This window comes from Ptychodera flava, chromosome 8 (assembly GCF_041260155.1).
Source record: "Ptychodera flava strain L36383 chromosome 8, AS_Pfla_20210202, whole genome shotgun sequence".
NCBI lineage: Eukaryota > Metazoa > Hemichordata > Enteropneusta > Ptychoderidae > Ptychodera > Ptychodera flava.
Genome location: NC_091935.1, coordinates 3931594 through 3957581, shown reverse-complemented (window position 1 = coordinate 3957581; position 25988 = coordinate 3931594). Strand labels below are relative to the sequence as shown.

At 36.8% G+C, this 25988-nt stretch overlaps 2 protein-coding genes across 3 annotated transcripts in view; both read left to right on the top strand.

Annotated features, from left to right (window-relative positions):
• LOC139138228 (uncharacterized) overlaps nucleotides 1-25988 on the top strand; it is a 118692-nt gene that overhangs the window by 29830 nt on the left and 62874 nt on the right. For both annotated transcript variants that reach the window (XR_011553561.1, XM_070706511.1), the window contains exons 4-5: nucleotides 4211-4356; nucleotides 20056-20322. Coding sequence is in view for 1 of the 2 variants with exons in the window: in XM_070706511.1 (XP_070562612.1) it covers nucleotides 4211-4356; nucleotides 20056-20322 (413 nt within the window). In the remaining variant the exon portion in view is untranslated. The remainder of the gene's footprint in view (nucleotides 1-4210; nucleotides 4357-20055; nucleotides 20323-25988) is intronic.
• LOC139138116 (uncharacterized) lies at nucleotides 12657-16412 on the top strand. Its single transcript, XM_070706339.1, has 4 exons — nucleotides 12657-13468; nucleotides 13913-15004; nucleotides 15290-15365; nucleotides 15591-16412. Exons 1-4 carry the CDS (start codon nucleotides 12657-12659, stop codon nucleotides 15819-15821), a joined length of 2211 nt encoding a protein of 736 aa, XP_070562440.1. The 3' UTR covers nucleotides 15822-16412.

Here is a 25988-nt window from a genome sequence, read left to right as displayed (position 1 = left end):
CCTAGACATATTGCAAAAATGATGCGGTGACGCAGTTTTTTTTCTTCTCAGTTTTTTATTCTTCAACCAACAAGAACGCGCATAAAAAAACGTGAAAACGACATAGGAATGCATGTAGAGATAAATGCACAGCAGTGTTGCCTTAGTATTTTTGTATAGCAACAGTTCTTTGGTTTGACTTTTAGTGCAGCAATGCACAATTTTGTCAGCTTAATATAACAATGACATATTTGTACAGTTCTGAATGGAATGTTAGTGTCAGTTATTTTGTTTACAGTTCTGTTTTATACAGCACTGTGTTATGCACTATCGTCGCGTATTTTTTCGGGTTTTTAAAACTTTATTTCCTTATGAGCAGGAAAAAAATGTTGACGTGGCGGGTTTGAATTGTGACGCGCGCGAGGATGAGAACCAAACTTTTTATTTTTCTATTCCCATTTATCACTTAATCCAGTACATTGATACGTTGATTTGATACGTTATCGGTAAATTTGTTGATACGATATCGGTTAGGAAAAATTACTACGTTATCGGTAAATTTTTACTACGTTATCGGTTAGAAAAATTTACTACATTATCCGTTCGTTACTACGTTATCGGTTGATTTACTACGTTATCGGTAAATTTTTACTACGTTATCGGGTTTGATACGTTATCGGTTAGTTACTACGTTATCGGTTGTAACAGCGCGCCGTACTGGCGGTATTTGCAAGAGTGCTGCGGTATATTCGGCGGTAGTCTTTTCACGAGAGAAGCCAGTGAAAGGACAGCCAAATACACCGCAGCACTCGTGCAAATACCGCTGGTACGGCGTGCTTGCACTAACAGGTCATGGGGTTCTTTTAGAATTACATATGTTATATCTTTTATTTACATCATTCAGTGAAAGCATTGATGATTAGTTGTATGTACTACTTGTCTGTCAAATCCTTTAACGGGACTTCATTTCATAGCTTCAGTCGACCCTGCGGAGTTATATAACATTGACATTGCTGTAATAAGGCATCAAATCAGCTTTCACTTTTCATTTGTCAACGCCGCCACACTCTGTATTTTGATTGGTTAAACTATTGTTTACTTATTTATCAAGGATGACCTCTGGAATGTCGCAACAGAGAGCTTGAATTCTGCTCATGATCACACACATTCTCGCAACTTTACATAAGCCATTAGATAGTAAGATGAAGAGAACTTTGCACATTTTGAGAATTAAAGTCTTCTAAATAATCAATACAAATAACACTTTAGAGATTTTTAAAGGAATTTTAAGAGTTACTAAGATACACCAAACACAACTTGTCGAACGATCAAATTTCTGTCTTTGCCACAGCACACAATTGCTGCACTGGTTATCGATAGCGTGCAGGACACACAAACATAGAGTAAACAGCACGCAAAAAATGATGTTCTAAATATTCTGAAAGATTGATAACATGGAATGTTCGGTGAGAAAATTACTGGCAAAAACGTCTCTGCACTGAAGATGTTAACTGTTTAATTCACTCGCTGCGCCCACAGTTACGTGTGGTTTGATAACACGGTGGCCACCGTGGCCATCCATTGCCACTCTGCCCACCGTGAATCAAACCACACGTAACTGTGGCTGCGCGGACATCTTTTTGCTTCGCTGATGACAGAGTGCTCTTCCGGATAATAAAAATCATCCTCACTCTGAGATAAGGACATGCAATTTTCTCTGTCTTAATTTTTATCGGTAATGTCATCCATTTTACGATAACTAGCACCGAATCAAAGTGAAATGAAATCTTGTAGATGACAATTTTTGTATTTACAAACAAAAATAGTTCCGGGATAAAATTGGTAAATACCCGTTAACATAAAGAAGTGGCATAATGTTTTTGGTATTGTACTTCAGTGCAAATACCGGTAGTATGCGCGCTGGTTTCGATGCAAGTAAAGTGTGGTACATATGTAATAATTCACATTTGTTCACAGGACAAAATTAGCAACACGGTATCTTTTGAGCATATGTTTTTGTTTGTTTTTCAAAATTTGTTTCATTCTCAGAAATTGCCTGTATAAAGCTCTGAAATATGTTGTCCATATGTACTTAATTGTCCAGATGTTCTCATTTTAATTTGTTTCACATTGTGACAAAACCATCAATAGCTTGACAATACCTTCATCAGAAATTCAGTGTTTGGCTCCCGGTATGACTTCCAGCTTCGACTTTAAGTTCATGTAGTGGCCAGAATATAACTGAAAGCGCTTGATATAGTGTACAAGAAAGATAAATATGCATTTCAAATGGGAGGACAACTTCAATGGCTCTGTCTTTTACGTTAATACTTCCTTTTCTTTAAATTCTGTAAACACATTCAAAATGATTTCCTAAATTTTTAGCCACATGTGCATGAAGCATGTCCTCTTGAAGTTAGAAATGTCGACAATCAACCGAGACTCACAACACGATTCCATCATTTCACCCACTCATCAGAAACTAAAATGTAACCAAAAACAGGAAACAAAACACTACAGGCACAATAAACACACTTAGGATTTGAATGTGACAGTCACCCTCATAAATCACAATGCTTAACGATTTTTGAGAAATTCTGATCCTGAGGTAGAATAAATAACTTGTCACACTCTAATGATCTGCAGAGTATCCATAGTAATTGTCAATCTTGATAGGCAATTGTCATTGCCCTCATTGATATCCATTTACCTGAATTTGCACAACTTCTGTGCACCAAATGAACATGTCAACAACATTTTCAAAATAAATTTTTATACAATGCAAGATCGAGGTACATGAATATTCCACATTGATTAAGGGTCATTAGCATAGAATTTAAATACCGAAACAATGCTCATTAATGTAATCTGCATATTTGAATATCATTATACCTCGCATCTTGCACTAATAGTAAATTTTCATTGTTTCTTCAACCTTTTAAAATTTGAAAATTGAGCTCCATAAAATTGAGAGAATATGGGTGACTTCTAGGGCCAGTCACCAAAATTGAGAAAGCTTATCAAACAACAAAGTAATGGGAATATTTGAACATGCATAAAAAAGTGGGCCAGACTCACCATGTTTGAGTTTCACCCAGTAAGATACATTTAATGTGCATGGGAAGGCAGCGCGCCCCTCTCAATGATGGACAGTGGCTAACTTGTTAAATGATAACATTGCATTGGTCTATTGTCCATTGCGATTCACAAAGTACAGGAGATAATCTATTCTAATGTGTTCCAGAGAGATCAATGAAGTTTATCATGTCCCACATGTGAAGGCAAAGTTATAGACTAGTCAGCCTTCATTTTATCCTTTGTAACTTTATCACCAATGCCAGTGAGGATCCATGTAAACTTTCATTCAGAAATTCAGAGCATCAAAGTGACCATTTAATTATATTACAATGCCCTGTCAGTCACATTTATTTGGCTGAGCTGAACCACGTCACGTTACTGACCACAAATACACAGTAATTGTTTGTTTACCGGTACATGCCCTGAATGTGAATAATATCATGAACATCATAACTTTTACAGCTAAAACATAAATTGTGATTTCTACAAGATCATAATCAACTTTTTTCAAAAACCCCGGGTTAGCAAACACAGTGGACGTGACAGTGCCTTGCACTCACTGACATGTTCTGGGGCTCTTTTGTCTTTGGCTTGGGAAATTTTCGTAAATTTTTAGTGGTTTTCTTGGTTTCGTTCAGAGTATAATGGAAATAACAGACTTTATTTTTGGTGGCAGGCGAGAGGAAAGTCAAAAGTTAATGGGCAAGTCTTGCTGATAAATAAACTTTAATGGTTAGGGTGTCACCTGTTATTTCATAGTATGTGACATAAACTCAGCAAAAAACCTCAGCAAAAATTTCATCCCAAGCCCAGGATGAACAATCTTAACTTTGAACAGCTGAATGACCAGTGTTTGGACAGTGCTATGTCTTTCAAGTAAATTTAAAGTCTTTTTTTTCAACATTTAATGGTACTACCCTCCAGAATAGAAAGGACATGCGGAGTTCTACAAACTCAATATGCCCAACAGATCACATGATATCAGTATAAACAAACCCATGTGTCAAATGCATATGGAAATACACGTACTTCTATGTGCGTTTGCGCATGTGGGTGTTGACAATATTCCATTGGATTCCAGTATTGTTCCTGAGAAAGATTGTATCACAGCTGTGAAACTAACATCAGTTACTTCTCCTTTTTCTTCATTTAGCTGCAGCCTTTATATCATGTTCATCTGCATCGCCATGGATATCAAAATTATGGAAGGATATCAGTGTCTTTCCATGACTATATTGTGGTTTCTGATATCAAAGGACACTGCTGCTGAAGTGGATGGATGTACAAACAATCTTAAAGGTAAATAGAAAAAACATATTTTGGAGAATCATCACTACAGATTCCATTTAATTTTTGTACATACAAATTTTCCTCAAAACAAAGCAGTGTACTCTGTGTACACTTGCAACAAAATAAATGTACATGTGCCACTTTTACTGTGCTTAACCCTTAAGACGCCAAGGACTGTCATGCCATACAGCCTTACATGCCAAGAACTTTTTGAATCAATAAACTTGACATAGTGCACTTCTTTTAGACAGGTACAGTACCCGGTATGTATCTTATGATTGGAAGCCCAGCCAAACCACTATGAATTTCAAAGATCAGGAAATGAAGAAGCTTTGAGTAGTCTTTCCATGTTTGGTTTAGCAAATCAGGGGTGGGAAAATGGGCTTTTTAAAATTCACAATTTTGGTTGAAAATGCAATGAAATTGATTAAAAGACTCTAAAAATAGATCTTACAGTCCAAAAGTCTGCAGACTTTTACACAAATGTCATGAAAAGACACATATTTTGGTGAAAATTTTCAGCAGTGGAACTTATCAAATGTGAATAATAAACAAACAAACAATTGTTGGTAATTTTCAATAATACAAATACCACATACCCTTCAACACAGTTACACAAAAGCATATAACACAAGTGAAATATAGCATAAACGCTACAATATTAATCAGCAACATGATTGAGTTTAGTAAACAAGATCTTTTATTCGTTTATCTTTGTTTACTTATTTATTGATTTGTTTGTGTATTTCTGCATTGAAAGGTGAAACCATGTAACCAGGAAAAATCTTTGCTTTTGTTTTTTTTATTTGGATTCTGATTGCTATCAGATATGATTCAGTAGTTGTTGTTATGGAATGAATGTCGCCATCTAAGTTAGAGAGGATATGTTTGAGAGGCAATGCCGTTTTGGCATTGCAAGTAAACACAAACAACTAATTTGATTGAATATCTGGCAACAAGCTGCCATCTTACAAGACAATTCAAATCAGAGCCCATATTCAGCTCCATTATCAGCTACCTTGTGATTGGCAAACAGGGAAAAACTCCACAAAAACGCACTACCTCGGACCTTCTGAGAAAATAAATTCGGTTAAAGAACTAAATAAAATAAGTCCAAGGTACATTAAGAACGACATTCGCCTCTGAATGCTTTCGATATACGTACCGGCCCTGACGTTTGATCGCGACGTCACCGTAATGATCATGACAGTCAACGTGAACACATACGAAAGTTTTATCATGTATTTTGACAAGCACGCAACAAATTATTTGCCAGTAAATGAACAGAAACCAATAAATATGAAATAAATAATTACATTTTGGGTATATTTCGACAAAATATGTTATAGACTTAGGAATATGATGTTAGATCAACAGTTCGGAATGTGCCGTGTCGTACATTTTGTACACACAAACCGGTGATCGGCGGCCATCTTGGCAGTCTCAATACATGGTGAAGAATGCTGCGATACCAAAGTTTACTTTACATAAACAGACCTGATAGCTACAAAATCACATATTCAATTAACACTTTCACCGGCGGAGGGCGCATTCTGCGCCAACAGGCAGACTGCGGAAGGTGTGTAAATGCACCAAGAACGTACGCGTTTATATGCATGTGATATACGTTGGCTTTGTCTGCTCTACATCATGTTTATTGACTATTTCCTCAAGCCTAGCATATCGTACGATCATACGCGCTGAATTTGTAAACAAGTGCTGCCATACTTGGTCATTTCCCCGCCGTGATTTGTAAGGATTGTGTGATCGGTTGTTGTTTTTCTGTCAGAGTATTTAAAAAATAGCGTCAATGACACTGTAGCTCCCATCCTGGACTATTTAGTGTTTGTTCTCTGGTCAGATATTTGAACATGTGTGAAAGGGATAAAGTGCATGAAGTGAAAATACTTAAATGAAATGTACTGGAGACAGTGAAATATGTTTAATGTAATTATTCAGAATATAAAATGGAAAAAATACAGAATTAGATATATCGAATACTGTGATACAACCATTAACTCAACAAGTCATTTACAATGACATAGTCCCCACTTGTAATAGGAGTATTAGTCTTGATGGGGCAGGAAAATGTGGTCATTAAGAAGTATCACTGGAGTGTATATGTTGAGATCTATGGGCACATAGGTCTATGTCGTTGTTCCCAATTTGAAACACATGAGGCATGTCTAAGTTATGGTTCTAAATCGGGAAAAAAGATCAGACCTCTAGCAGTATTGGCCAGCCAAGAAATACATATGCGCATTATAAATGAGGTACAAGATGTGACATCTTAAGGTCTAATATCCTATCAAAATTGCAGGGTATAGAACTTGTGGTTACTGAAATATGCATATATATGTATAATCAAGGTCAAAGGTCATTGAGGTCACATGACATGTTGAAAAAAATTATATTGCTAATTAATCCCTATATGCCAAAAAATCAGATCTCTAGCTCTATTCGCTTGCCCAGAATTAGATGTGTACATAATTAATGAGGTAAAGCGTGTGTTGTCATAAGGTCTCCCATCCTACTAAAATACAAAGGACATAGCACTTGTGGTTACTTATTTATTGACATAAACATATATGTTAGGTAAAAGGTCATCGAGATCACATGACATTTGGTCAAAAAATTTCTCTTCTATAGTTATCCCTATATACCAAAAATCAGACATCCAGCTCTATTGGCTCGCTCAGAATGAGATATGCACATAATTATTGAGGTACAGTATGTGGCGTCATAAGGTGTCCAATCATACCAAACATGAAGGGTGTAGCACTTGTGGTTACCGAGTTATGGAAAAATATGTATATTTGAGGTCAAAGGTCACCAAGGTCACGTGACATTTTGTCAAAAAAATTGTTTTGCTAAGTTATCCCTATACACCAAAAATCAGACCTCTAGCTCTATTGGCTCGCTCAAAATTAGATATGTGCATAATTAATGAGGTACAATATGTGGCGTCATAAGCTGTCCCATCATACCATACATGAAGGGAGTAGCACTTGTGGTTACTGAGTTATGGACAAATATGTATATTTGAGGTCAAAGGTCACCGAGGTCACGTGACATTTTGTCAAAAAAAATTGTATTGCTAAGTTATCCCTATATACCAAAAATCAGACCTCTAGCTCTATTGGCTCGCTCAAAATTAGATATGTGCATAAGTAATGAGGTACAATATGTGGCGTCATAAGGTGTCCCATCATACCATACATGAAGGCTGTAGCACTTGTGGTTACTGAGTTATGGACAAATATGTATATTTGAGGTCAAAGGTCACCAAGGTCACGTGACATTTTGTCAAAAAAATTGTATTGCTAAGTTATCCCTATATACCAAAAATCAGACCTCTAGCTCTATTGGCTCGCTCAAAATTAGATATGCGCATAATTAATGAGGTACAATATGTGGCGTCATAAGCTGTCCCATCATACCATACATGAAGGCTGTAGCACTTGTGGTTACTGAGTTATGGACAAATATGTATATTTGAGGTCAAAGGTCACCGAGGTCACGTGACATTTTGTCAAAAAAATTGTATTGCTAAGTTATCCCTATATACCAAAAATCAGACCTCTAGCTCTATTGGCTCGCTCAAAATTAGATATGTGCATAAGTAATGAGGTACAATATGTGGCGTCATAAGGTGTCCCATCATACCATACATAAAGGCTGTAGCACTTGTGGTTACTGAGTTATGGACAAATATGTATATTTGAGGTCAAAGGTCACCGAGGTCACGTGACATTTTGTCAAAAAAATTGTATTGCTAAGTTATCCCTATATACCAAAAATCAGACCTCTAGCTCTATTGGCTCGCTCAAAATTAGATATGTGCATAAGTAATGAGGTACAATATGTGGCGTCATAAGGTGTCCTATCATACCATACATGAAGGCTGTAGCACTAGTGATTACTGAGTTATGGACAAATATGTACATTTGAGGTCAAAGGTCACCGAGGTCACGTGACATTTTGTCAAAAAAATTGTTTTGCTAAGTTATCCCTATATACCAAAAATCAGACCTCTAGCTCTATTGGCTCGCTCAAAATTAGATATGTGCATAATTAATGAGGTACAATATGTGGCGTCATAAGGTGTCCCATCATACCATACATGAAGGCTGTAGCACTTGTGGTTACTGAGTTATGGACAAATATGTATATTTGAGGTCAAAGGTCACCGAGATCACATGACATTTGTCAAAAAAATTGTATTGCTAAGTTATCCCTATATGAGTCAGAATTTGCTAAGGTGTACATTTGGATATCTTTACAAACTGTGTCTTAAATATCCGACATTTTTCATTTTAAAAAGTCCTCTTTTGTAAAAAACAAACCATGATAGCGTAAAGATATAACATAGATAGTTTTGTTATATTCGGCTGACTGCTTCTTTTTTTACAGGGGGATATGTTCCTATAATGATACCATTTTTTTTCATTTTGGGGGGACAAATTGCAAACGTATAGTTCTTATTGTGGTTTAAATAATAAAATATTTATTTAAAAACGTGTGGTGTATTTTATTATAATGTATAAGGATGACTTATTTCTCTTGCAAAAGACAAGCGCATAAAACCATCAGCCTTGCGAAATATGGAGGTTATTATTTTAGTGTAACGCCCGTTATTGTGTCTGTCAATACAAACAGAAAACTTTGGGAAACTGTATTTCTTTAACAACGTACTTGAGATTAGCAACTTTTCGCATTATATGGGTAATGTGTCCTTTTGTTGTAGACAATACCAAAGTTACCACTTTCTGCGCGTTTGTTTTCGAATCAAGTTGAGTAATAAAACGTGTAATGTTTTTCCGTCAATATCTGACGTCCGTGACACGTACCTATGCTGGATACATAAATGGCCAATCGAATTTAAATATGCATGAAAAAGTTGCAAAAAACAGTCACGTGGACAATGCGTCACAGCAACGACCGATAGGAGAAGCTGCAATGGCGGCAGAACGGATATTGGGGTTTCTGTCAAGGTAAGTAACGAGCGTAACTTTCTCACGTCCGTGTCAGTTAGTCTTGTAGACAATCTTACTAAACAAATTTTATCTGTGAAAAAGTTCGTAGTGCTGAAAATCCATGAACAGTCTATTCTTTGAGTCATGTTTTTATTGGAAAAAGCTACGCAATCAGCGGGTGCATTTTGAAACGATCTGATGTTGACCGAAACTCTTTGAACGGACGTAACATTTGACAGGCCTCGATGTTGTCCGAGGACACGATGGCGTCCGTACTCTGCGCAATATTAAATTTGTACGAAATAAGAAGACGTTGTTCATTGCACAGCATGGAAAAGTGCTGTTAGGACTTTGTTCTCTGTGTTGTAGTCCTTGTTTTCATGTAGGCGGTCCGAAAAATTGTCGTCGATGAAAAATCCATGACGCGGTTTCAGTCGTGTGCATTGAACTGGTTTAAATTGTGACTAGCCTCGGTAATATCTGTTTTTGATCGTATTTGAAAAATAAAAATAAACTTAGTGATTCGTGATTTGAGATTTTGCATCATTCCCTTTCAAAATATATCCTGTTGCGTTGATATCGTAAAAAATAAATTGCCGATATGCTTGCAATCTGTCCGTCAGACGATTTTGTGCCGTATTACGACCGTGACAGTTTAACTTACAGAAAACGGTCTTGTTGGCATTCCAAATACCAGAAAGTTCGCCATTTGAAAGATTTATATACAGTTTATTTCAATTGCTATACATCCTTTGGAGTTTAGTTCGCAAACGACCGTGACATTTCTGAAGGCGGCAATCTTGACAGATCATTGTGAACGGACGTTATGATTGAGACCGTCAACTACACAAGATGGCGTCTGTTTTCACGCCGAGGTGTTTACCTTGAAGAAAGCTCGATTTTCGTAATTGTTTGGCCGGGTAAACAGCAGAATTTAGTATTATCTTTCATATGAAAGTCACAGTGTTTGTGTTTCGGGTTCGATAGAATTTTAGATCCGAAAACGCTCACGTTTATGGGGGTTTCATTGACCGCGACCATGATGTCGTCAACGCTGATTCAATCAATCGGACCAGACGCACTTGACTTCGATTTGTTTTGTATGGCACGCGACTAGCCGTGTGTAAAAAACGGTCCATCGATTATCGTTCATGACTCATATGGCTGTTATGAATTTTGTTTTGTCGAATACAAGTTTTTAGACGAAACAAAACAGACGATTGAAACATCTTGTGTGCAAAGCAATATTACCCCATTCGATCATTTATCGTTGGGGGCGCTTTCAATGGCAATTTCCATTGCAAAAAACGAAAGTATTCTATAAGGAAAAGTACTGTTCTTGGAGAGATATGCTTCCGTTTTATACGGAACTGTAAGCTATTTTGCCAGTAAAAATCTTATTTTTCCACCATTCTTCTATGAGACTGTATTATTCAGTGAAGTATAAACAACCACAAATTTAACATGCTATATAGAGTACAGTGGTTGTGCACATAGCATAATGTCTGCATGCATACACAAGTTTCTTCTTGACATAAAGTGATTCATGTTATACTTCTTTAACCTTTATTTCATTACTTTGCTTTACAGTTAATTATGTTAGAGCTACTGCCACCGTGTGTCATACAGAAGGTGGTATCTTACCTGGATATTTATGACACCATCTCATTGAGTTTCACGTGCAAGTACCTCGATACATGTGTAGCTCAAATTGGTAACTGGCAGATAATCAATCTAGACCAGCATGAAATTTCAAAAGACTACGGTGATAAAATCTTCTCCCACTGTGACTCAATAAAGACATTATATTTTGGATATGACAACAGGTTGCTAAGAAATGACTTATTGCCACACAGCATAGAAGAGACTTACCTTGGAAAATGTCGATGGTTACAGGTGCTCAGCATTAAGAAGAACTACACAATTAATACCCTTTCATTCTTGGAATACTTACCTGTGCTTCAAAAACTGGACATTTCGAAGTGCCTCAATGTAAAAGTGCCAAATGCTGTTAGATATATTACACGTTGTCAAAATTTGGAAATTTTAAATATTTCAGAATGTTGGTTTGAGTTTGATGATATCGTAACTGTCATAAAACACACTCCAAAACTGCTGCAAATTGATGCCAGTTTCACGACAACAGTAACGCTTGTTGCTGCTGCAGTTTTATTGAATGAGTCACGACTGGAACATATTAACTTCCATCCAGATACATCATACTCAGAAGGCCCAGACTGGCACCACTTTATAACAAGTCGCCCAGACACATCATTTGGAATATATGTCATCAAGGCAACAAACACACACCCATGTCAGTATTGGTCCACATATCCGAATTTAAACAAATATAAAGATCCTTTCCTGTTGGATTAAAACAAAATCTGGATGTGACAGAATCAATCCACTTCCGTGACAGAAATCAGGAAAAAGACTACAAAATATGGTCATCATCTATTAAAACGTATCGTCATATTCATTGATTCTCGATATGTTAAAGTTGCGATTGCGTGCTGCTGTTCGTGCATCTTGGAATAAGGAAATACAGTCACCAGAATGCCAAGAGGGTCCTTGCTCATCATCAGCTCAACGAATGAGGGCCTATCGACAACGTTTAAAAAAAAATCAGAAGAATGGCTGAAGCACAAACAATATGAAGCTTTGAGGAAGAGTAATGCCAGAAAGAAGAGAACAGAAGCACAGATATGTAGAGACAGAGAAACTGCAAGAATTCGGCAGAGGAGATACCAAGAAAGAAAGAGGGCAAAAGCTGCTGAAAATGACAATGCTTCAGGGACAGCCAAAAAGAGGTGTATCATGACTCGCAAAAGCAGGAGCAACTACAGAAGTATTGGAGAGAAATGAAACGGAAAAGTCGTGCAAATATGAGCATGCAAAGAAGAGAAGAGAGAGGGAACGAGATCTAGCACGGAAGCAGATGAAAAAGAAGAGTAGACAAGTACAAATAAGTGACATTGTAACACAAAGGATGACAGCTGAGAATGAAAATGAAAACAGCAGTAATACCAGAGTGTCAGGTGGATACACAACAAAAGAAGCTGCTAGAAAAGCTACATACAGAGCTAGGAAATCTCTTCCGAAAATCCAGAGAAATATGCAGAGGTTTTAAAGGGATTAGTGACAACTTCGTCCCCAAGGAAGGTTCAAGCACTGAAGGAAAGAGGGATTCACAAAGATAGTAACCTTCTGCATACCAGTTTCAATGCCCTTAAAAAGTCAATAGCATTATTGAAATCAAAGCGAACTGACAAATCCAGACACCTGAGACAATTACTAGTCCAGTCTGTGATGATTTCGAAAAAATACAGAAAGATGAGGACTCAGGCATCAGTGTTAGGAGTGCATCGTGATCTCATTCGAAGATGTGAGCAGTCCCCCATTGATCCTGAAAATGTGTACAACAAACAATCACTAAGGAGGAACAGATCAGATAGATTGTCCCTTGATGTCATTTCTAAAATTAAAGATTTCTACCAGCAGAGTGATGTGTCGCGAGAACTTCCCATGATGCAAAGAACATCTAAAAAGAAAGCAGAAAAACAACCTACAAGAGTGGTGGAAAAACAACCTACAAGAGTAATGGAAATGACAACTGAAAGAGCACATAAGAAATGGGTGAAAGACAATCCTGATAATGAAGTAAGTTTGACGACATTCAGGAAATTGAAACCGATTAATGTAAAACCAATACGAAAAAATCAACTCAACCAGTGTTTGTGTGAAAAATGCACCAACATAATGCTAAAACTGCGAACCCTGAATGCAACACTTGGACGGCATCAATATGGAAATTTGAAGATTAAAGACAAGTATGATCTGCTAAACATTAGTTTGTGCGAAAAACAAAATGGACTTCACTCCTACAAATGTGTAAGCAGGCAATGTGAAAAATGTGGTGTCAGAAAGTTGAGGGAGAGATTGGAAAGAATTTCAACGGAGGACAGCTTGATACAAACTTCTTGGTTGAAGTGGGAGACCAAAAAAACGTCAATCACATCCAGTGGTGCAGTAAAACAACAAACCAGAAAGGTTATGATAGTGAAAGATGGAACACTTGCAGACTTGATTGATGAGCTTGTTGAAGAAGCAAGTGTGCTGGCCAAACACTTGTTTATCGCTACGTGGCAACAAAGGAATTTTCTGAGCTCACAAAGGCCCCACTTCCTGAAAATACTGTGGTCATGGTTCTCGATTTTGCGCAGAATTACACATGTATAAATCAGGATGAGATACAATCTGCACATTGGGCATACACACAGGTAACCTTACATCCCATAGTGGCATTCTATAACTGCCGAAATGTGATACTAAACATACCATCCAGGAATCCATGGTCTTTGTTAGTGAAGACCTAACACATGACAGCCATGCTGTTCATCACTTTGTACATATGGCAAATATGCACTTATCAGATTGCAGAAAAGTAACAATCGACAAAGAGATCCAGTTCAGCGACGGATGTGCAGCCCAGTATAAATCCAAGGGTCCCTTCAGTGACATTTCCTTCAGTGAGAGTGACTTTGGGTTCAGAATTGAACGCCATTTCTTCGGCTCACAACATGGTAAAGGCCATGCGATGGTGTAGCAGGTGCTGTTAAAACCGCTGTCCGGCAGGCAGTCATTGCTCGTCAGGTCATTGTTGGAGATGCTAGTGACATGTTTAAATACTGCAGTGAGCATCTTACTAAAGATGGAATGTGCTCCAGTAAACGCTCGTTCTTCTTTGTACCAAAGGGTACAATCAACAGAAGTCGACCAAACAGAGTAGTGACTAAGTCAGTTCCAGGTACTCAACAATTGCATGCGGTGCGGTGTGTACAATCAGGTGTTATTGAAGTCCGACATCTGAGTTGCTTCTGTGAAAAGTGTATGACAGGAGACAAGAACAAAGAGTGCACTGATGTGTCCTATGTTGGTGGTTGGAAAGAAGTGCAACTTAAAATACCTAATATAAGCAGCCACAGCAGTTTTGAAGCTAGAGGGAATTGTGTCAGTGACATTCCTAATGGAGGCGGCAGTATAAGTGATGGTGATATGACTCCTGGTGTGAGTGCAAGTGGTATGGTCCATGGTAATGAGCTGATGGATAATGACGATGTCGGTGACATGGCTGATGGTGGTGGAGATGGCAGTGGTGATGGTGATGTGACTGCAGGCGTGAGTGCAAGTGGTATGGTCCATGGTAATGAGCTGATGGATAATGACGATGTCGGTGACATGGCTGATGGTGGTGGAGATGGCAGTGGTGATGGTGATGTGACTTCTGGCGTGAGTGCAAGTGGTATGGTCCATGGTAATGAGCTGATGGATAATGACGATGTTGGTGACATGGCTGATGGTGGTGGAGATGGCAGTGGTGATGGTGATGTGACTGCAGGCGTGAGTGCAAGTGGTATGGTCCATGGTAATGAGCTGATGGATAATGACAATGTCGGTGACATGGCTGATTGTGGTGAAGATGGCAGTGGTGATGGTGATGTGACTGCAGGCGTGAGTGCAAGTGGTATGGTCCATGGTAATGAGCTGATGGATAATGACGATGTTGGTGACATGGCTGAAGGTGGTGACCGTGGCAGTAAAGCTGGTGTTAGTAATGTGCAAGGTTGTTGTGATGGCAACACTGCTGCCCATACTGGACAGAAGTCCCCAGTGTATGATTGGTGAGTATTTGGAAATACCTTACTTTAAATATTATAGATTGATCACAGGTGACATTTCCCAGATGGAAGATGCATGTTATATCTATTTATATATTATCTTATATACGGGAGTGGTTTGTTTTAATTTTGATGTTTACTGTAAACAACAGAACAGAATTTCATCAGTAAGAAATTTTGGGTTAAACTAATAGTACATATTGCAAAGTTCTTAACAAAAGCAATTTTGTCCTTTGATTATTTTGAACAATATTGTAAGACTTTCACATCCACTATTTTACTCCCTAGTGGTATCAAACCTGGTGTCTTTGTGGCCATCAAGTTGAAGACATTGTACAGGAGTCACAACATTTTTATAGCACAGGTATGAGGTATCTGATTTCCTAATTAGAAATGGCAGAAATTAAGGCTGTATGCATAGGCTAGCTATTGGGTTGGGCAAGTGACTTTTTGTAGTGACATCTTTAATATACCATCACTGTGATATCATGGCAACATTGAGTGAAGACATGAGCAAGTGAAATCAATACTGGTAAACAGCCACAAACAATAGACATTTTATTTATTATTTTTATTATTGTTTTACTAGGTAACAGCTGTGAGTGGTTGCGACCTCCAGCTGAAGTATTTGAGGAAGGTCCACACAAATGTTTATGCTTGGCCAGACAAAGATGATCTGTCGTGGGAGCCTATGCAAGCTGTCATACGTGCTGTTACTTTGAACCTTCGACCTGGAAGATTGCTGCAGTTTTCTCTTTGTGATGAAGCTTTTACAGCATTGTCAGACATTGCTGAAAAACAAAAACATAAATTATGTTAGTAGGTGATGTTGCGTCACGTACAGGATCTCGCGAGACTTGGTGGATAGCCATAGCAGCAGTTTGCTGACCAGGTTATCATGTCAAGCTTTATATGAAACTAGAATAGTTGCAAAATGTAACAAAAGTTGTTGTTTGTGAAATATAAAAATATTCTAGTATTATATGAACAAATAAAATTAATGCATTTTTGACATGTTCCGTCCAGTTATGTATTATTGAGGTGAAATATTATAAAATTGCACCAGACTGTTATGAACTTACCTTATTTTCCCTATAAGATTTGAAACTAGAAAATTGTTAATGTTAAATGAACTTACCTTACTTGAAGACAAAAAAGTGGAATTAAGACATCTTGTTCGTAAATTAATGGGTTTAATATTGTCATGCTCAGGGCAGTATGCTTTTGTTAAAGTGAAATTCATGTATGGAAAAAATTGCAACTGACTGTAATGAGCTTACAAGTACCTTAATGTCTTGTAAAATTTGAGAATTGCTCATGTTAAATCGACTTACCTTTTATTGACATTGGACTTTTTAAAGTTTTAATGTTCATCACTTGCTTATGAAATCAAATACTGATAATGATTAAACCTACCTATTTCTTGAAAGAGGTTTGGTTCAATGAAGGAAAATTTAGAAACATTTTGCATGTTGGAAGTGTTTTGTATGATGACACCTTTTGAGATATATTTGATCTAATTCAGAAAATATCAGTTCACAACAGATAAATATGTACCGTGTATTACTGGATACAATCCACATTTATCTCAATGTTCATACGGAATACATAAGATAAGGATTGTGTTTGAGACATCTTTTGAAGTTTTGTCGGTGTTAAGCAAGGACAATTACTGACCAGTTCCCTTTGTATCTCAGCATGTGTGTTTACAGTAGTATATTGAGTTTCGGCAAATTCTGCTGATGTTGTACAACAAAGTACAATTACCTTGTTTGAACTGAAGTTTTGTAAAAACCAAGGTTAGGAATAATAATAAAGGCATTGCATTTGTTTTCTGCATTGCAAGTGTTTCCTCATTTATAGATAAAATTCTATGTGTAAATGACAATGAATAACGTTGATGTTTAAATTTTCTGTCAATCTAACGTCCGTTACATACATTGAAGGAATCCTTTGGTCAGACTTTATACCAACTGGTAAACTACATTCAATATTTACAGTTCATAAACAGGTATTAAATAAATAACAAAGCCTGTGAAATACTTCACTCATTCCTAGTAGGATTTTTAGAAAAGGATGACAAAGTTTTCAAAAGTTATTCTATTGCACCATTACAAATAAGGCTACTACATTTATTTTAATGTTAAAATCAGTGAAAGTCATATTGTTTTGGCATTGAAGCCTCCAATACTAAATGTTTATCAAGGAATAAGACATGTGGCTGCTGGTTTTAGTTTTTTTAATAAGCAGTATTAGGTAAAAATTCTGTCAATATAACGTCCGTGACAACCAAATAATCCAGTAAGTTTCAAGGTAATATTGGGGGAGAGTTATCTTGTCACATATTGAAAATGTTAGGTCATACCATGAGTAGTTTACATATGTGACTCATTTATTTCATGTCATCAGATTAATTTTAATGTCCATGTCCCACTTTTGGCACTGTTTAGCAAATTCTGACTCATATACCAAAAATCAGACCTCTAGCTCTATTGGCTCGCTCAAAATTAGATATGTGCATAATTAATGAGGTACAATTTGTGGCGTCATAAGCTGTCCCATCATACCATATATGAAGGGTGGTAGCACTTGTGGTTACTGAGTTATGGACAAATATGTATATTTGAGATCAAAGGTCATCAAGGTGACATGACATTTTGTCAAAATATCCGAGATATCTGCGTGAACGGATGGACTCACGGATGGACGAACAGACGGACATGACCCAATCTATAAGCTCACTGGACTTCATCCGTGGGGACTAAAAATTCTGTCACTGCATCCTTTTTGCAATATGAATACGATGAGAAACTAAATTTTTATTTTTGTGGCCTTATACATGGGAGTCTATGGAGATCTGCCTTATACATGGGAGTCTATGGACGTGTAAACTAAAAATATGCAAATTTCACCACGATTTGCCCAAATTTGGGAAAGGTCACTCCTATGCACTTCCATACCAAGTTTCAAATCAATCGGACTTGTGGTTTCAGAGCAGGAGATTTTTTGACCAAAAATGGGAGAAAATTACAAAAAAATTCATGAAAAATAGCAAGTCCAAGATACTGACCCAAGATGCGCACAATCATTTCATGTCAGCCCAAAGTACTTACATGCTAATTTTTCATGTAATCTGCTCAGTGGTTATTGAGTTTTTTCAATTTTGACTGTTTTTACATTTTTTCACTTAATTTGCATATTTTTGGCAATGACAACTTCATTTGAACAAAATCTCATCTATAGCCCATCATCCATGTACACACCAAATATCAAGATGAAATGTACAGCAGTTTTGGAGTTTTTGATGTTGACGGACAGACATACAGACATACAGACATACAGACGTACAGACATACAGACATACAGACATACATACATACAGACATTTTCCTAGCCTATAAGAATAGCTTCCATTGCCATATATACATATGGCTATGGGAGCTAAAAATGGCAAGGCGGGCACAGCTTAAAATCGACGAAGTCCTTGAGCATGTTTTTTTGGACAGTGATAGTGAAATTGACACTGATCGCGAAACTGAACTCGACAGAGATGGCTGAAGTCAAATTTCACCCGACAAAAAGTCTAATACTGAACTTCAATATGTCCCGAACCAAAGACAGAGATTGCAAGGGAGACAGGAAGGTAGGCCAGCTGAGCATGCTAGTGTGATAAGAGTGCGACAAAGGGCCAGTGACCGATGTCACAATGATGATTGGGTATCGTGTGGATGTTGTACACATCAATCTATCAATGACAATTACACATCGGACTTGCTACCTGAGTATATAACCTTATTATTATGTAGCTCTCTTTTGAATGTCAGATGATACCTGTTGTTCGAAGATGAACTTGTAATAAATATGCATAACCTCATATGAAATATGAAATATGAAATATGTTTTATATTATGTGTTCCCCCTACTGAATTTGAGTTAATAAAATGTATGTAATATTTTTTAGAGTGTTACGCTGAAAAGAAATGCATTTATGTATTGAAATAGCACAAAAAATCAACATTTTTAAAAATTTTTTTGTAAATTCCAATAATGCCGCCATGATCACGTGACCTTCTAGGTGGGTCACATGACCTTTTGTGCATTTTTATGATGCTCTGTGACTGTCATATTGCAATACTCACTGAAAAAATTGTCCTGAATACTCTTATAATAAAAAAGATACAGCTCATGCATGTAAATCAATATTTATAAGGCCATATTTCCATAGAAAACTACGCATAGGAATGCATGTACAAAAATTAATTAAGTGTTAAGATTTAGTGCAAATCCTTTCAAATTTCTTCATCATAAGTGTTTAAGGTTATTCCCAAAATAATGGTATTTACATGTACATGTATGTCCGAGTACATCATGCAGTGGAGGTATTTTCTGAAATGCGTAGCGTCGAGGACAATACCAAAGCGTATGCTGTATGAGGACATTAATCCCGGTATTTTGGGAATAACCTCATTATTATACACCTTTTTAGTCCAACTTTACAGGAAAAAAGTCGAAATTGAAGCGTTTTTTGGATGCCCGACGCGCACTGTACTGAGCGATCATGAGCAGACTAGGAAGGCATTGCGCGCTTCTGCTAAACGCACAGAGCTAAATTTCAACCTGCGCTGCACAGTGCACATGGTAGATATTGTACGTCTGCAGCATTATTTCACTTTAATCCACAGGTCATGAACTGACCATCATTTAATTTGTGAAGTACTGAATGCTAAGGAGTATATATTCTTGTAAAAAATGTAAAATATTCTCTTCTTTTATCCCATGTTGACCTAAAGGAGTGTTGAGGTCAAAGTCAAATAGCGTCCAATAACAACTAAAGTTAATGTACTCCGCGTCAAAGTTATTGGACTCTGTGTCTCCTGATTCCGAAACTTACTGTACGACGAAACTCCATAGGTTACAGACGCAGATGTATAGTAATCCTTAATATTATACTTCTGATGTGGCAAAAAATTTATAATAGTTGTCCAATTTGATTCTGTGAGCAATACTGTCATATAGGATAAATTTTTATGGACTTTTTAAAATTTTTCCCACAGATTCATCTCTCAACTTTGTTGTAGAAAAAGGAAAATGTCTTAAGCTGTCCTGCTATCCACAACCAGGGAACCACACTGCCAATGATATATTATGGTATTTTAATGGAACGGAGCTTCCCAAAAAGATGTACAGAGTCAAGAATGAACGTATTGGAGAGCTTATCATTGATAAGGTTGACTTTGCTCATTCTGGCTTTTACTCCTGCAAAAGTTTTGAGGATCCCCAAGGTTATGTTAATTTGAAGACTTATGATATTACAATTGGAAGTAAGTTGAAGGTACAACTTGTTAAAATGGCGGCGTAGAAATCTTAAAATGGTTTTCAAATGCAGAACTTTGTTTTCTGCATATGTTTTAAGATGAGAAAGTCTTTAACGTTTATATAGCTCTAAGAACACGTATAAGGTCTTTATAAATATACTTAGGGGGTATTTATGAAGTTATTTGATGAGAATGTCTACAGGGCAAGCAAAATCAGCCATTTTCAGCTGACTTTTTGTCATCAAACAAAAGTATTTCCCCATGGCCTTGTGGGGGTTTTTGATCAAAGCAGGATGTTATGTACCCCTATTTTACATTCAAAATACAGGTAGCCGACCAGTATATGTTGCTCCTTTCAGAGTCAGTTATGGTCACTGTTTATTACATGCCCCGATGTGGGTGCAAATCAGTGCATGGATTTGAATGGGAACATCCAGGGAGTTAGCGGATCGTGTGAATGATGTACGGACCTGTTTCAATAGTTACCGGTCCGGTGAAACCAACAGAAAAACAAGCGGCTGGCTAAACGCTAGATGTAAAATATCCATGTGCACATTGCTATTTTGACTTTTGTTAAAATCTGTTTGATGTTGGTCAATAAGTGTAAAATTGTTTGAGAATGCCCTGCATGTAAGTAAATAAATGTCATCTAGCGTCAACTGTGAAGAGGCAGGTAAAAAAAAATATTATTGCCTGAATACATATGTTTTATGGGCCTTTGCAGCAGGAGACAATATGAGCTATAGCCAATAGCTGCCAATTTAATATTTTTCGTTTACAATCTGCATGAAATACATTATTTACATTAATTTATTTTTTACTTTTTTTACATGAAATGTCTGCACGAAATACATTCTTTAGGTGTAATACATTCTTTTTATATTTATTATACAGAAGGTCTGCACAAAATACATTCTAAGATCATGGCCAGGTCTAGATGGGCTTGCAAGAAATGCATTCTTTACATCTAATACATTTTTTACATTTATTTGATGAAAGGTTTGCATGGAACACATTCTAAGGTCGGGATGGGGTCTAGATGGGTATGCATGAAATACATTTTGTACATTTATTACACAAAAGGTCTACATGAAATACATTCTAAGATCGGGGCCGGGTCTAGATGGGCATGCATGAAATACATTCTTTACATTTAATTCATTTATTACAGTTTTTTCATTTACAACATGAAAGGTTTGCTTGAAATACATTCTAAGGTCGTGTTGGGTCTAGATGGGCTTATTAACTTTTTTTACATTTATTATACAAAAGGTCTGCACACTTTTTTACATTTATTATACAAAAGGTCTGCACAAAATACATTCTAAGGTCTGGGCTGTGTCTAGGTGGGCTTGCATTTTTGCGTTTAATATACCATTACATTTATTACACAAAAGGTTAGACTCTCGCCAGCCGCTTGTACCGCTTGGTTTCGCGTATTGGCGTAGCTTACGGTATTTGCTGGTACAAGCGACTGTTACGCCTCACGCAATCCTCAATCCTCCGAAATCCTCAGAACTGCAGCTCGTTTAATTACTAGAACAAGAAAAACAGATCATATCACTCCTTGTCTTTACAGATTACATTGGCTTCCAGTTAAGCAAAGGATAGAATTCAAAATTCTTGTCATCACTTATAAGATACTCAATGGTCACGCTCCAAAGTATTTAGGTGAATTGCTTACAGTCTGTGACACTCAGCGCACACTTCGCTCTCACTCTAGTGTTGTAAATTTATATCAGCAAATAGGAAACACAGTGTATTACGGTGATAGGGCTTTCTCAATTTGTGCACCTCGCTTATGGAATTCTCTGCCATTACATATTCAATGCGGTTCAGTCATTCGATGTTTTTAAAAGTAAACTGAAAACTCACCTTTTTACGTCATTTTATTCATAATTTTTTGTAGTTTTTATGATGAATTTTTTATAACATGTTGCTAATTTTAACTTTGCTTTTTTACTGTCAGTTTAAAACAATTTTATGTTTCATCCCTCTCTTTGTTGATTTTAAGTGTAAAGCGCATTGAGATTATTTTTAATGTAATGCGCTATATAAGAAATAAAGATTAAGATTAAGATTACACATTCATGAGGTATCGTATCATAGTAATGGGTGGGGTAATTATACCATATTTGGATAGTGGAAGGTCATCCTTCAGGTCATATATTCATGTGGAGTATAGTATAAGTTGAGGTTTCCAGTTTCTGCCGTGATCGTAAAAGACTAGAACTTACTGAATAGAATGAATCAATTTTCAAACTTCAAACTGATTTTTAGCATTTTATTAGTAGTCAAAACAATTGGGGTTCGGCCGTCCCTGGATTCTGTCTAAGTGTCGTCGGGCTGCGGGCCGTTGACCGTGCTAAGCCATACGGATAAAGTGAAGTGCTGTGAGCACAGGGAGACTGCCGTTGTTTGTAACGTCTTGTCGCGATCGTCGCGTTGCTCGTGTATTGCTCTTGCCCGTCATATACATGTATCCAGGGATACTGTGCCTGAAAACCTAACCCAACAAGTTTCTATGTCAGTAAAACAACTTTTTGATTCCATGATCCCCACTAGCTGGGCCCTTCCTTTACCACAGCTGCGCTGTGTTTTCATATCAACTTGTCTGGGAAGCGCGTACAATCGAGGAATAGCGCTGCAGTTTAAGCCCACCCCTTTCCATGTCACTCGTTGTGACGTCACCGTTGCCTAGCCTTTTTCATACAGTTCTGTGAGGGCGCATACAAGGTATAACAGTCCTCGTGCCTTCGGCACTCGATCTCGCGCCTTCGGCACTCGGCCTCACGCCTTTGGCGCTCGATCGCCTACGTTGGATTGCTACCGCACTTTAATAAAAGTGAATCCGGTCAAAGAAGGCACGAGGGACTGTCGACAGTCTAACGAAATGTCTGCATGAAATACATTCTGAGATCCGGTCTTGGTCTTGATAGGGTTTTAACGAAATACATTCTTTACACTTAATAAATTTTTTACATTTATTAGATGAAAGGTCTGCACGAAATACATTCTAATATCGGGGCCAGGTCTAAATGGGTGTGTACAAAATACATTCTTTACATTTATTACACAAAAGGTCTGCATGAAATACATTCTAAGGTCCAGGCCAAGTCTATAAGGGCTTAAACGAAATACACTTACGCTCCCATAGATGCATATGTATATATGCAAATGGGAGGTATTCGTATAAGGTGGCAAAATGGCGTCTGTGTGTATGTATGTATGTCTGTTAGTCCGTCCACATCAAAAACTCCTAAACCGTAGCACCTACTGTCTTAGTATTTGGTGCACAGGTACACCTAGGGGTGGAGATGTGAATTTGTTCAAATGAACTTGTCAGTGCCAAAAATATGCAAATGAGGGGGAAAAAAGGAAAAATCTTGCAAATGGCTAATACTCAGTAAGCATTGGTCAGATTTGGTTGAAACTTGGTATGCAGGTTTCTTTAGGTATTCTAAATTATGTGTGCAAAAATTGGGATGAAATTTGCATGTTTGTATTTTTAGGGTATTTTTTCCGTTTTTAGTCAAAAAATCTTGTTCTCTGAAATCGCTCTCTGATTGCTATGAAACTTAATATTCATGTTCCTCAGAATGACCTCAGTCATGCTTGTACAAATTGTATTGATATTGTCATATTTGTAATTTTGGGGCAATTTTTCCAATTTTTGATAAAAATTTTTTTAATCCAAAACTGCTGATTTGATAGCTTTGATACATGTATTTGGTATACAGGTATCTTCTTTTAATCTCAATATAATGTATTGAAAGTATGTTGAAACTGGCAATTTTTTTTTATTTTTGGGGCAATTTTTGCCTTTTTTGGTCAAGAATTTTTTCTTCTCAAACTTCTGATCTGGTAGCTTTGATATCTAGTGTACAGGTTCCTAGGGTTTATGTTAATTAGATATATTTAAAATTAGGATGAAATCTGCAATTTTGTATTTTGGGGGCAATTTTTCTCATTTTTGGTCAAAAAATTTGTTTCTCAAAATTTACCAGTCTGATTGCTTTGATATTTAGTAAACCGGTCCTTAGGGTTTTTGTTAATAAGATATATTGAAATTAAGTTGAAATCCGGAATTTTGAATTTTTGGGGCAACTTTGCGAAACTTTCAGTTTTACTGGGATATCTGTCATTTTGTATTTTTAAGATTTTATTTTGTAATTTTATACCTACTGGAACTAAGAGTATATAATGTGGTGATTTAGTAAGCATTTGATATGGTAAACTGTATTTGGTGTTGAAATGCGGTAAAAAAATCCTGGCAGATTTTGAAAAAATCCCAAACAAGTGCCAATAAAAAATTCAGCCAGAGAAGGTTTGACAAAAAGAAAAGGTGGGAGAGTGGGGAAAAAGAATGTACAATGGATCGGATAAAAAAGATAATGTACCTCATCGATCTTCCTGACACCATCCCTTATCAAATGGTCCACCCCGATGTATTTTTGTGCACAATGAACCAGTATTTTAGTTTAAGATGTCAAGTTAGGTAGGTAAGGATTTGAAAGGAATAGTCAAGTTCACCACAGTTTAACTTTATCTCTTGTGTCATCATCCTTGTGTAATTGGTTAAGTTTGTAAGTTGTTCCAGATGTGGATGCACAAGCTGTTCTGGAAGAAAACAATGTTTACATTTCCCTGTAGGGTTTCTGAGTGATGATTGTATGTTGAAATTTCTCCATGTATCTGGTGTATGGGCAAAGTGTAAACATTTGTTATTGTAAATGAAAAATCAAGAACAGTTTACTGTGTGATTGTAAAAGATAACATATTTGTCAATACATAAACTGCCTTGCAGATTGATTGTCTTAAAGATTATCACAGAAGTAGAAAAGGAAAAGAAACTAATCAAATTGCTGTAACATATTCACTCTCAGTGCCTGTATAAGCCTATACTTAACTATTTTATCATTACATCCAGCTGTTTGTTATATCTTTATCACTCTCCATGGGCCAAGGCACTCTTGGGGTCAATGTCATCACTCTGTGCCAGTCTGTGTATGTCAGTCTGTCTGTACATGTATGTCCATGTTTCATACAATTGTTAACTTGTTTTGATAACTATATGGGAGCGAACAGTGATATTGTCACTATTTTTTACATTTATTACATGAAAGGTCTGCAAGAATTACATTATAAGATTGGGGCAGAGTGTAGATGGCCTTAAAAAAGCTCTAAATGAGCGAAAAACTGTCCCCGCACAGTGTACATTGTCGCTGAACAACGTTGTGAACAAGGTTGATGCAACCAAGTGTTACATAATCTATCGCTATTCAGTACCCATTCACACATCGAATTCCAGATATGACAGACTTTTTTTACCTTGTATGTGGTTAAGTGTATTTCGTATGGACATTTTAATGACAAAATGTGTTAATTGTTAAGAATGTATTTTGTGCATGTAATAATTGAAAAAATGTAAAAGATAAAGAAATTGTATTTCGGGCAAGACCAGTCCAAACTCCCGATGATGTCTGATCAGCCCTCCTGACTAAGTCCCAATAGTTAGGTTTGTTTCTCGCAGACATTAATTGAAAAAATGTATTAAATGTAAAGAATGTATTTTGTGCCGACCTTTCATGTAATAAATGTAAAAAACTTATTAAATTTAAAGAATGCATTTTGTGCATGAATAAATGTTAAAAAGTAAAACATGCAGAATT

Coding starts and splice junctions, on each gene's coding strand:
- LOC139138116 (XM_070706339.1), top strand. CDS start 12,657: ATGAGGACTCAGGCATCAGTGTTAGGAGTGCATCGTGATCTCATTCGA. Junction 13,469..13,912: donor CACTTGTTTATCGCTACGTG/GCAACAAAGGAA, acceptor AACATGGTAAAG/GCCATGCGATGGTGTAGCAG. Junction 15,005..15,289: donor AAGTCCCCAGTGTATGATTG/GTGAGTATTTGG, acceptor TTTACTCCCTAG/TGGTATCAAACCTGGTGTCT.